Source organism: Rhipicephalus sanguineus, chromosome 1 (assembly GCF_013339695.2).
Source record: "Rhipicephalus sanguineus isolate Rsan-2018 chromosome 1, BIME_Rsan_1.4, whole genome shotgun sequence".
NCBI classification, from domain to species: Eukaryota; Metazoa; Arthropoda; class Arachnida; order Ixodida; family Ixodidae; genus Rhipicephalus; species Rhipicephalus sanguineus.
The window spans coordinates 91,188,702-91,201,945 of NC_051176.1; the positions used below are offsets into that span (position 1 = coordinate 91,188,702).

The 13,244-nt window shown below is 44.2% G+C and overlaps 1 protein-coding gene across 1 annotated transcript in view; it reads left to right on the forward strand.

The window, feature by feature from the left end:
- Nucleotides 1-13,244, forward strand: part of LOC119393957 (chromosome transmission fidelity protein 18 homolog) — an 82,303-nt gene that overhangs the window by 51,889 nt on the left and 17,170 nt on the right. The window contains exons 17-20 of the mRNA XM_037661163.2: nt 211-360; nt 1,267-1,397; nt 8,576-8,660; nt 12,642-12,776. Of these exons, the coding sequence (XP_037517091.1) occupies nt 211-360; nt 1,267-1,397; nt 8,576-8,660; nt 12,642-12,776 (501 nt within the window). The remainder of the gene's footprint in view (nt 1-210; nt 361-1,266; nt 1,398-8,575; nt 8,661-12,641; nt 12,777-13,244) is intronic.

Sequence of the window (13,244 nt, forward strand, 5' to 3'; positions counted from 1 at the left end):
GTATATTTCATGCAATGTTGATAAAGCTTTATGCTTGGGCTTGTTGGTAGTGCATTGGTTAAACTAAGAGTGAAATAAAATAACATGTACACCAAGACAGACGTAGACAGAGCACTGGTACTCCCCTCTCTGACACATCTGCACCTTGCATCCAGATGGGCGGTATCTAAAAATTCATATGTCATGGTCCTTTTGTCTGCATCTTTCTAGGCGCGGGCCAAGAAGACACAGATGCACAACATCCTGGTGTCACTGATTGCTGAATCATCACCACAGTCTCGCTGTTTTGTGACCGAGACGACATTACTCAGAGATGTGCTACCATGGTTGCTGTGCATAGTACAGCCTACAATTCGACCGGTGGGTTTAGCGTTGGCAGCATTTGATAGTTATTGTTATTTATATGAAGTGTAGTGTGGCTAGAAGCCCTTCTCACTATGTTCCTGTGGGTGCAGCCATGTTCGATCACGCGATGGCATGCCCATTGCTTGCCTCAGTTGGTTCCTACTGCCTCTGTTTACAGTGGCAGTACACAAAGCCAGTGCAGCTCAGAAAGCCACAGTTTTCGGCATTTGTCACCGACATTGACTGCATGAAGGGCACAAAACATTGGCTAAAGCATCAAGAAATCTGCCTTTAAGTATTTGCAATGAGTACACTTGATAGAGACTTTCGGGATAATCATCATCCGGCAGTTGCCACCTTCTGCTTCTAGCCTGCATGCTTGTCACTCACAGCAAAAGCTTCTTTTAACCAATTGCAACATTTGGATAGCAATAATGCAATGCCTGATAAGTTACTTCCTCAGTTCTCAACATGTGTGCTTGTGTAAGGTTTGCATTTGCATGAGGCCATTTATCATACAACTTTCAATATAGTAAAATTTTGCTAATTCTTAAAGGATTTGTTATAGTAGCAGTGTTCTATTGCAGTTGGTCCTGCTCCAGGCCACTTTGGTTTAAAATGTGGCATTCGTTAACGTAAGGAGTTACTGTTCTAGTCTTGCATACTCGCCACTGTGTAATGTAATCACAGTGAGCCAAGAATATGGAGGCCTAAGTGTGCACAGCACATGCACATTTTTTACATGATGTCCACCCTGTGAAGCACCTGTCATTGATTTGTCGATATTCCACCTTTGTTGTAGAGTATTACTGGTGGCTTAGCTTGACTCATAAGTACTGTTTGGTATGTTGTTGTCCTGTTATCTTGTGACAAAGAGTTATTAAGCCTGATGCATAATGTGCTTGTGATTTGCCATCCCAGGTGAACACACAGTTGTTTAGCAAAGAGGAGCGCCAGCAGCTGCAACAGGTGATTGCTGTGATGTCATCGTTCAGCATCACCTACCAGCAGACGAGAAATGCTGATGGAGTCTACCAGTACAACCTCGAGCCGTGAGTATCCCGAGGCTTCTATTTCTTTATTCTTTTGTGGTCAGTCAAATGTTCAGCTTGACTGCAAGAGTACAGTGCACTGTGCAGTCTGCTCTCTCTCTATAGGATGCTGAACAGTGAATCCGTTCATATGTTCTTCTCATCCACTGTCTGCAAATATTTCAAGTAAAACCATGCACTCCTGTATGGAATGAAAAAAAAAAAAAAAAAAGTGAGCAGACTGCATATGATGAAGAAAAGATGCAGGGAAAACAGTCAACATCTGATTTTCTGGTCCCCTATGGACCATGAAATTGTTCGAAATATTGGGCAGTGTGAAAAAGAAACCGAATTCATGCTTTTTTACTTTGCTAAAGCAGTCAAATTACACAGCCTCGTCCGAAATAGCTCTCAATGCCTGCCAGCGCACTTATCAGACATCAGGCTTCTGTGAATACTACGTTCAGTGCCTGCCGGGAATCCCCTTTAACCCTTTGAGGGTCAAAGATGGTCATGTAGTCATCCACAACAGCCACAAGACGGTCAAAGACGTACATGTACGTCATGCCTGTATGTTTAAAACGCGCGCCTTTTTCGATAATTTCTCTTGCTTGGCATGTGCTGCCACACTGCGGGAATACATGGAATTTTTGCCTTGCGCCAATGTCTCTCCGTTTTTTTTTATGCTTTACTACAGCGGTGCGCCGGCTAGTTTCGGTTTCGTTCTTCAACCGGTTCTGGCTTGTTGTACCCTCAAAACTGATGGCTTTCTGGTTTAGAATCTTTCAAAAGGTGACGGATTTGTTACTATCTCGTTTATTGCTTCCCGGTAAGCGATTGCGCCTGTTTCCATGCAGGCGCTGACTGACACAAATGATGTCACTGTGGTTGCTTTTCCTATTTCGGGGACTCGCAAAAACCGTTTCCGTTTCATTGGTGATGAGACGAATGATTATTATAGGTTTCGGACTTGTCTTTGCTTCCCGGATGTGCTCACAACTACATCATTTTCTTCAGTGCGCTCACCCGCGCATTTTGCTTGCGCTATGGAAGTGCGTGCCGGTTTCTCGGCTGCAGTCTGTGCCAGTCTAGCGGTGATTCCTCCGAATCGCCGCTCGACTGGCGTATCAGAACCTGATTCAGTAAATGTCAGCTCATCATATGAGGCGTTACTTACGAGTGAAGATTCAGATGTTGATGAGCGAGCGACGTCTCAAAAGTAGGTGCGGCAAGACAATGCTGTCTGGATAAAAAGTGGCTTTTCTCCCTCTGTGTTTCCACTTGACACCACTTCATGCACTTATTTTTGTACGTCTATGAACTACACAGATGTTTATGGCAACGCATAATTTTTTAACAGCCGTATAGGTTTTTTTTAGAATTTATCTTGCTGTTACTCATGAAAAAAACCATGTGCATGTAACAAGCACCACAAAAGATTTTTTTTGTCACTGTACAGTCACGCAAAAAAAAATTTTGACAATTTTTTTCTTAAATAGATTCGTCTGAAGAATTTATTTCAACACTAAAAAATACACATTTTGGGGACGCATCTTGCGAAAAAAATCGACCACCAAAGGGTTAACTAGTACACGCTAACCACCAATCTGCGTTTTTCATGTTCTTGTGCTGCCCTCTGCCATTTTGGTATGGGAGTGGAGCTTTGTGGGGTGATCTGGGACAACCAGGATCGCCAGGACAAAAGCCTCCGAGATAGAAAGGTGTGTGGAGGCCCTACCAAAGCATTTCATGACTTTCCCGCTAGGGGAAGGGCACATGCACCATGGTGCCATGAAAAAGGCGGGTTGAAAATTGCATCTCGTGACGATTGCAGCCGATACCAGCAAAGCACAGAAAAAATTACAGCTCTTTCACACTGATGCTATACCAAGGAGCATTTCAAAGCGATGATGCGGAACGCAAAGGCTGTGGCGGGAGAGCGGACTCGTCCGGCATCCCCCGATGCTTGTGCACGTGTAAACGATGTGCCTGTGCAAACGTCTCCATCACTTCATTGAAAGTTGAAACGCAGCATTTTCTTCCACACGGAGCCGATCGTTCCTAGTTGTGTGCAGGACGTCGCCCACAAAGCTTACGTCGTCAATGCTGGGACGCTTGCTGTATCATACTCACGTGTTTGCCGTGAGTGTTTGTTCTGCCCACTTTGTTCCTGACCGCACATGGGCGTGGTGATGGCGAGCTGCTTTTGTTCCTGAAAGCAACGTATCTGTGCGACGCACTTAGCGGTCTAGCACAAAGAGGCAGCAGAGAATGGCAGCGCGGTGTGTTTGACTTTTAAAAGTGTGCGGTATGCTTACAACTGCGCTGGGCTACATGCGCGACTGAGCAGTTAACTGAAGATGCTTGTCGTAACAGGGTTGTGAGCCATTAAATTGTACTGATATGTTCACCGCCAGCCGCCATCATGCCTCTGTGCATTTATGGTGCTTATCCGTAAAGGCATCACCACTCTGCTCCGTGACCGTGACCCTTTCATAATCTCAATATGCTTCATTCCATAACACCTTGGCATTGCAGGCAAAGAAGACTTTTGGGATCCAATATGGTCGCAAACCGATTGATGCGGCAGCGGTAGTGGCTTCAATTAATGCCGTTTTGGACCTGCAATTTGAGCAGAAAGTCCAAAAAATCAGACGTTGAAGAGTTGTAGCATCCGAAATTTTTGACGTTCTTATGCATTGACTCCATAGGCCTTGTGGTGGTCCCTCGAAAGCGGTAGAATTTTCAAGCAAGTCTGAAAAACTGGGAGTTGACTTACTATCATAGATAAGGACGAGAAGAGAGACACGTATAAGCGCCAGTCTGTGTCTTTCCCTTTTTTTGTCCTTGTCTGTGTTGTGTAGCATCTATCTTTTACAATAATGAGCCAATTGTTGCCAAGGAATGAGTGTAATGTCGACTATACTGTGCATAAAAGGCCCAATTTAAATGTAAAGAAGATTCAGTATAACAAACTAAATTGCTGATTTTACCAACTTCATTATATTGAGGTTTAACTGTAGTACTTCTGTCATGTTGCAGGGCAGTGTTGTAAAAGCTTTCATAATGACACTAAAGGGCCACTTGATGCTGCTATATCTGCAGGCTGATAAGAAAGCTTCTACGTATGTATGCCATAAATAGTTGAGCACAGCAAGCATTACATACAGAATTTCTAGGGAATTTTAATTTTTGTTAGAGGGCTGGTGTCGTCAAGTTTGTGGCTTGCGCGTTCTTTGTTGCAAACATTTCTTATTGCTCCAGGAAGCATGATACACGCTCCAAGATTCTTGTATTCTCGCTAAATAATTTAATATCGCCTTATTTATGTGAATGACTTTTGGTTTCGGTTTCTGGGTGCCGAGTTGGACACTGACGTCACTGTGTAGGAAGCTTGAACACGTGGGCCCATGAAGCTGTGACGCATGCAGTGCTGGATCATCTGCTATAGCACACACACGTGAGCAACCGTCCGGATACCTTCAACACTTGCTACAATTCTCTAATAGGGAATGGAGGCCTTTAGCTTGTCCGCTATTCTGGTATACGCAAAGAGGTTTACCGAATACCGAGTTACCGGATGATGGTATCGACATCTTGCGACGCTTCGTGCGACCATGTTTATATACGTGTTTGTTTGTTTTCGCCTAGTGTTTGAGGGAACAAGTTTAAAAAGGCAACTCATTTGGTATTAGGCCACTGCCGAGAATTTACAACATCAGAGGAGTAAAATACAGGTATGCTAAAGGTATGCTAAAGTATACAGGTATAAAGGTGTGCTAAAGCAAAGAAGTGCGCTGACGAACTAAACTTCTCTAATGTCGCCTTCGCAGATTTGTGTGATGATGCGTAGCACTTTGCAAAGTGCGAGAAAGTTTAGCTACTTCGTCAACAAGCTCAGAAAAAATGAGTGCAGTTTGCAGCCTATGGTCTCTTGGCTTGCCTGGGGCAGCAGAGCTGTGGGTCACCGCTCATTGCACATTGCTCTAATGTGGTCTGACGTCACTAAAACTTTCGTTACACTTCCTACACAGTGACGTCGGTGTCACTCGCGCTAGCAATGGGTCTCGATCGCGAGAATGAGCATTTAGGCACACATTGAAGGCAAATTAAAATATATTCTAAACGTTTCTGTGTCCAACACTTCGTACTGAGTGTCCTTGCATACGGAGGAAGCCTACAGCAGTCTTTTTATAGCCTCAAAATTTGGTGACACCACCCTTTTAAAGGGATACTGAACAAAATTTTCGCCGCCGAGATAAATGACTCAATTGAAAGATTGGGTGCTGAAATTTGTTGAATCAACCTTCGTTCCAGCCAGAGACTAGCAGAAAATAATGAATTTAATGCATTTTTCGCGAATTGGCGCGTCTAGCGCCCGCGCTGCGAACTAGAGAGGAAGTGACGCGAAACTCCGCGGATAGTGACTCGCCAACCGTGCTCGCAGCAAAATCGCTTACCAATCGACATCGCAAGCCGCCACCCGCTGCCGCGCGTCTCTCTCAAAACGTGTTTTCACGGTCGGGAAGGTGTTCTCCGTGGGTGTTCACAACCGGCAGCCAACGACGCCATTGCCGCGCTCTCGGCCGTATATTTGTTTTCTCAAGCGGAGCTTGCGCCCACGTCTACGAATTTGCCGTCTGTGTTGTGTGCTGCTACGTAATGTGAACGGTGAAGCACCTGACACAACGCAGAATGCCCCAACGCTGTTCTGCGCTAGGGTGTGCCCTGTCATACCTTTCCAACAGAGCCGAAGCTTCGAAGGATATGGATTCGCGCTGCGCGCCCATCGCAGCCAACGTGGGTGCCTTCAAAGCGTGACTTTTTGTGCTCCGAACACTTCGAGGATAGTACTATGAGTTACTGTGTAAATTGCTGGTCCCGGCTGCCGACCCACGTTGGGCTACGGCGGCTCGTCTGGCTCGTCCTTGCTGTCGGTTGACACAGCAGAACGGTCACACGCATATGGTTGTATTTGGCGCATCCGTTTTGGAGGCCTGTCGAACTCGGAGTCGCAATGACCATTCGTGGAACCACTGTCACTCGCACCTTGCATCTTTGCGCTCTCGCGACACGCTCGGTAATTGTAGCGGTTTTTGAGGAATAAACGCAATTTTGTTTCCTATGTGGGGAAAAGAGGACAAGGCTCAGCGCCACACCAGCCACCCTCGGTTCTTGAGAGGAGAGGTGGAGAAAGGGAAGTGGCAGGGCAGGAGAGAGCGTGCCGGTTGCCCCCCTCTTGCTGGAGCACTCGACGTCACGTCCGCCGACAAGCGCAGTGGCATGCAGCCGCCGCGCTCTCAGCAATCCACTAAAAATACGGCCAACTGCTCGAAATTACGGGAAATAAACGCTGCGTACAGGAACAGTCGTGTTGTCCGAGTCTAATTTAAGTGTTTTCGTAGCTTTTTCAAATTTTTGTTCAGTATCCCTTTAAGGAGCACACGAGGTCAGCACACTTGACTGTTTTATGATCTCTGTAGTATCTCGCTATCTTGCAAGGAATGTCCATGACGCAAATGACTGCACAATGCAGTCAAACTGTGTTATAACAGAGTTTCATTTGACATGAAAATAGCTTTGTTGTATCTGATATTAATTACACTTAAATGTATACAGTGTTTGTCACATTGTAATAGTGGTGAGAATTATCTTTGCTATGATAATGCTCTCATGAAACAGAACCTGAAGGGACCAGGAAAATATGTTCCATTTAACAGGAGTTCCGTTTACTGAGAGATGAACAAGGGTGCAGAATACAAGTACGAAACCAATCATATCAGAGGCAGTTGTTCCATTTAAGCAGCAGTTTTGCTTAAGAGATTTCCGTTTACTGAGAGTATACTGTATTACTGTACCAAGGTTAGTCTCATGCCAAGGTTAGTCTGTATTGCCAACTGTACAGTTCTTTGCAATTGAAACGCGATAATAGGCCTGCATGGCGGCAGGCACTTTTTGTGCCACAGCTGAGTGCTACGGACACCAAAGTGGCTTGTTGTGATAGTAAAAAAAAAAAAGAAGAATCCTTGCTTCTGCCTTGTGACAGCGTTTTACCTCAAGGCGATCACCCAGTGCTCACTGGTGGTGCAAAAAAGTGCCAGCCATCATGCAGGCTGACTATCAAATTTCATTTGCTGAGTGCTGTACATTGCAGTGCACATTACAGTGGATAGATGCCTTATCAACATTTTGTAGCTATAATTTGCAAGACTTAGATTGATTTGGTGAGTACCTGTGCAGTTCACACGAGTGCACAACACTGAGTATAAGCACATCCGTTAAACTCATTCACCGACACATTTCTCTGGAAAGCAATGTAAAACTGTTAGTTTGCATCACCAAAGGGTGCAGAATCCATTAAAAAGAATTCCTTAAGGCTGTCCCCTCATGACAGCAAGACCCATGGTCAATCTTAGACAGTTACTCGAAGGTCGTGGGATCGAATTCTGGCCACCGCTGCCGCATTTCGATGGAGGCGAAATGCTAGAGGCCTGTCTGCTTAAATTTAGGTTCGCGTTAAAAAAACCCGAGGTGGTCGAAATTTCCGGAGCCCTCCACTATGGCGTTGTCATATCGAGGTTTTGGAATGTAACACTCCAACAATTATTATTATTAATCTTAGACAGTTGCCCTCATTATGACAAACTTGAGTTTTCAGTCCTATTAAACATTTAGAACAGGAGTAGTGGTTGTCCAGTAAGAATATAACTACATACTGTGCTGATGTGGATTGCTATTCTTGTTACTCTGCCTCTGCCCATGATCACTCTGGGAATCGGCATTGCTGTAGCCCCCAAGATCTGTCCTGTATGCTGCCCAATGTTGGTGGCCAAAGTATTGGTACAGTGTTATTATTCTCTTCCAACATATAGCACCACCATATTGTCAACTCGATCCTTAAGTTTCTCATTCTGAGCTGGAGGCACTGTTCTGTTTTGCAAAATCTAAAGAAATTGGGCCAACGATGCAATGTTTATTAATGCTTCACGCAAGCAAGCCAGTGTTTGAGCAAGAACATAGCTACTCTGCTGCTTGCTCCGAAGTATGGTAAATGGGTGTTCATGAAAACATTGTTTAACAATTAGGCAGGATTACCACATTCAAGTGTCTCAGGACCCCTGAGCTTAACTCCAATGTTTCTCATCTTACACCGTAATGTTCAGCTAATCTTACATGGCATTCTCAAAACTTACTTTCAGCAACATTGAAGAGGTTGTGCAGTTTCCTGGCATCGCATCACAGCAGCAGCTCCCGTATGCTACTAAGCAGCTCATTGCTAGGGAGGTAAGCGCTGAATGTGGTGTTTCAGCCATATTGTATTATTTTTTATTTGCTACTGGCAGAATTCACAGGCTTTTATTTTGCTTATTTTTTTCAGCATCCTGAAAAAAATTGTCATCTTTATTAACATTACTGCCAGTGTAGTTTTACCTCCCTGATGGCCTGATGGCTTACATCTTGCTGTGACCATGAAGTCATGGGTTCAGTCACAATATGTCTGCTTTGGAATATACATGAAAGGTAGCAAGGATGGGATTTCAGGAAGTTGAAGGAAGAAGTAGGGCAGTCTTTGAATGAAACTAAAGCCCTCCTGTGTGAGTATCAGTGATGGAAGTGCTGCACCAACTGCTCCAAAAGAGAAATGGTACTCCATGCTGCTCCAAGGTGTAATATTTGTTAGTAACTGCTCCAAAACTGCTCTTAACCTCCTCCAAAATGATGTTGGGAAACTGAAAACAATCAACTTTACCCATGTGATCATCCAGCGAGCCTAAATGAAACCAAAAACAAGCTGTATACTAGTACGCTAGTGTGCAGCTTGTATACCAGCTGCATACTAGTATATTTACAATGCCACAAGTGCTGGCCCTATGTATGTCTTAGCTGTATATTTGTACCTGACAAGCAGACTATTCATTATATTGGTGAGATGTATGTGAGATTAGTTCGATATCATACTGATTACAAACTTCTGCTGTGACAACTTTGATGTGTTACTGATTACATTTGCTTGTTTATCAGCTTTGACCTTGTTTGTGCACAAGAGCTGGCATTTTAATGTGATAGCATTAGAGAGCTCGTGTCGCAGAAATTCCGGTGTCGGTGTCGGCGATGGCGTCGTTGGTTGTGAGCGAAAAATCGTCCGTGACCGAAAAATCGAGAAAGATGCAAATAAAATAAACAATAAAAATCTTCGGTCTCATTGTGGATTTAACCCGGGCCGTTTGCATGGCAAGCAGGTGTCCTACCAGAAGGCCACGATGTTACTTGCAACTGCTTCGGGAAAAACACTACATAAATGCCATGTAGTGGAAGGAGTCTCCTTAACGCATTTAATGTTGCATGGCAGAAGCGCACAATCGCGCAAGGCAAGGCTTAACTGCATCAATTGTTTCAGTGCAATTTTCGTGTGTGAAAAACTTTGAAGTACACAGGCATGTGAAGACCAACTTCACATCTTTCACACTCCCATCGGCTCTCGGACTTCTTGCCAGGTGCCTTGCAAACTAAGCACAGCCTTGAGGGATTCTTTATTTTGTTCGGCAGGTGTCACGACGAAACTGAGCCCATTCGGCGATTTGTAGGCGCACTGGCAAGGCCATCAAACTACGTTTTTTTTGCGCGACGCCATGCTTCGAAAAAGCCAGTATGGTGCACCCATCGCCGCTAAAAACACAACTTGCAAACAGCTCCAACAATGGACAACTATGTCCATCTAGCGGGAAACATATCAAACAGCAAACATTAGATAGTGTGCTGCCATCTGTGAGACATTGTGAAAAACATGTCTCGATTACAGAAGTGGCCACACTGCACAGTTTGCTCATCTATGAGCGTCTGCGGGACATTCATGTCAAGTAGTCGCTCTCATGTCAGGGTTATCTTGGCGACGTTGACGCTTGGCCTCTGCTTCTCGAGCTCGAAGTTCTGCATCATTTTGGCGTTGTTGACGCCTGTGATTGGCTTCCCGAGCTCGTAGTTGGGGATCCATATCACGGCGACGACACTTCATTTCAGCCTCCCTGGCTCTCAGCAAGGCATCTTCATGGCTTTGTTTGCGTTTGACCTCCGCTTTCCTGGCCTGACCACGTCGCGCATGTGTGTCTGTGTGCGCTTGCGTGTGTGTGTAACAACACACATTAATAAGTATGCACTTAGTGGTTGAAGTGCACACGAGGGGCCGAATTTCGCTATCGCGTTCAACTCTTCTAGGCGAAGCTTAAGGGTTTCCCCAATTTTTAAGTGTATAGCTCATTTAGCAGTTTTTTTATTTTCAGTGCTGGCTATTTTGGTGAAGTATGAAAATAACATATTGCTTTGATCATGTATCGATGATAAACTGCTGCTTTGGCAATAGTTACATGCAATTGTGGCTACTTTTATAATTTGGTGCTCAGCCTTATCAGTTTTATATCATTTCTGCCTCAAGTGTATGTTAAATATATGTAGTTCATCATACTAAGTGTTCAATGACCATCCATCTGCTTAATTATTTGTTTCTTGCAATTTGCAGTGATTATTGTATGTGCAATATTTTTAATAGTATATATTAATATGTATGAGATGCTTAAATGATGCTTTAAACTCCAGGAGTCATTTGGAATATTTTGCCATCTGCTCCGGAAACACCAGTGGCTTCTTCAAACTAGCATTTTTTCTGCTCCGAAAACACTTATGGCTGCTCCTAAGCACCATTTTTTCTGCTCCAGAATCTGCTACAAAAAGCGAAATGTCACTTTCATCACTGGAGTATAGACGTACAGCATAATCCAGTGAGAAGAAGTAGGTTTATTTGGTGCTGTTTCAACAAGCTTTTGCAGGCAAAGCATACCCTGGAAGTATCGCTTTGTGGCGTTATCGTAACTAAGCGCGTGTGTGACATTTCAATCAGTCAGGATTATGTTTACTGGCTTTATAGATCACGTGCACTCTATCACCAGTTAAAAAGGTGATAGAAGAGCGGTCACTTGGGCAAATACTATAGGTTAAGGTTCATGATTAGGAGCGGTGCAAAGGGCATTGATGAAGTGAGATGACAAACATACTGTTGATGTTATTAAAGGGCCACTAAAGAGAAACAATGAATCGGTTTAGATTGATAAATTGTACCTTGTGAACTCTAATGTCGGTAATTTCACCATCATAGGTGTATTAATGAAGGAGAAAATGAAGTTCAAAGTTTCATTTTTAAATTTCGCGCCAAAATCTCAATGCTAATGTCACGGATTTCAAAGTGTACTTATCGTATTTTGGCGCCATTGGCTCAACAAAATTTCCTCAAACTTGGTATTTTAACTCCATTGCCCTCTCAGAGGACAGTGTACTTTATTTTTAGCGTTAAGGAACTATACGTAGGCCCTAGTAGGCGCTGTGAAAATATGTGACGTCACGGCAAATGGTGCGAAAACTTCAAGGTGGCGTCACCACCCACATTTTCTTTTTGCGCGATTTCTCGCTTTTTAGGCGTCTTCTCGCAACAAGCATGGTGTTTTTAGTATCGTGAAAGAGTAGTTTACTAATACGAGAAAAATCGTTTTGCTCTTTAGTATTCCTTAATGATGTTAGCATAAAATGTTGGTGGTTTTTTGCTATTGACGAGTGCCGACATCATGGTTTATTTGAAAGTAAAGGGAGAGAGAAACTATTTTGGAATGTGCAGCGTTTGAGAGCTCTACCCATGTTGGGTGAAGCTCTCAGTCCAGGGCCCAAGAGGCAATAACAACACTTTTGACATTGTAATCAGCTTTTGCTGCTGTTCCTCTGTTGAACTGGTCAGCACCATCTCCCATCACTCGTGTTGCGTTTCATATATAGGGGTTGTTGGGGTCTCCTTGGCATGAGCCATGTAGTATGATATAGGACAAAGATTGTAAGCAGTCTCAGCAACAACCCTCCTTCCTTTTTTCGGCTTGATCCTAATAAAAGCGGTGAATGTGGCTTATCTCAGACAGGTCCTCCTAAATACCTTGCCATGTGTTTCACTCGTGAGGTAGCATCACCAGCTCAAGCATCTTGCTACATGTGTTACTTGCCCACTCGATAGAGTTGGATAGACAACACTTATCAACTGTGCTTTTGCAATTCCCATGGTTCTATTTGAAATCCCTCTGAAACTCGTTGGTCTGTGGACCACAGTTTGAGAAATGCTGACCTGAAGCAAACAAGCTTATTCATGCGTAGACACTCCGACAAAATTACAGTACAGTGCATTACATGATGTGGGATTGACTCATACTGATATGCGTCTTGTGTGGCTTCTTTTAGTTAGAAGTGGAGAAAATGAGGAAGAGTGACTCAGTGGAGGAGCAACATGCAAGGCGTTCCACAGCAGCAGCTGTTAGTACGGGTGGAGTACCAACACTGAATCCGGCACCAAAGATTGTTGAGCAGCCTGCAAGGGTGAGACATGATTACGTCCAAAGGTTGACTGTTATCAAACACTTGGCCCTTTTTTTCTTTGTGTTAAAGGAGTGGTGACAGAAAATTTGTGAACCTCTGTTTTTTGCTCCTAATCAGTGGCTACTGACTCATTAATCGTGGCAACGAAACTCATTTGCCCCAGCGTGAAACGAATGTTTAATTATATGCTCGTATGTTACGACTGGAGGCAGTTTCGATTTCGAATAGCACTCGGTGGCCCCATGATGTAGTCGGCCTGCTTGTTAACAAATACTATCAGGTGACCGCGAGAGCCAGTGACGTCACTGCCCAGCTTCTGCCATGTTGTCAGCGCTTTGAGCGTTGCGAGTGCTTGTTTCCTCGATCGTCATATAACATTGCTTATCTAGTGCGGCGATGGACGAAAGAGCTGGCAGGAGTGTGAAAATCAGTCTGAAAAGCTCGATTCACTTCGCAAACCTAGCCGGT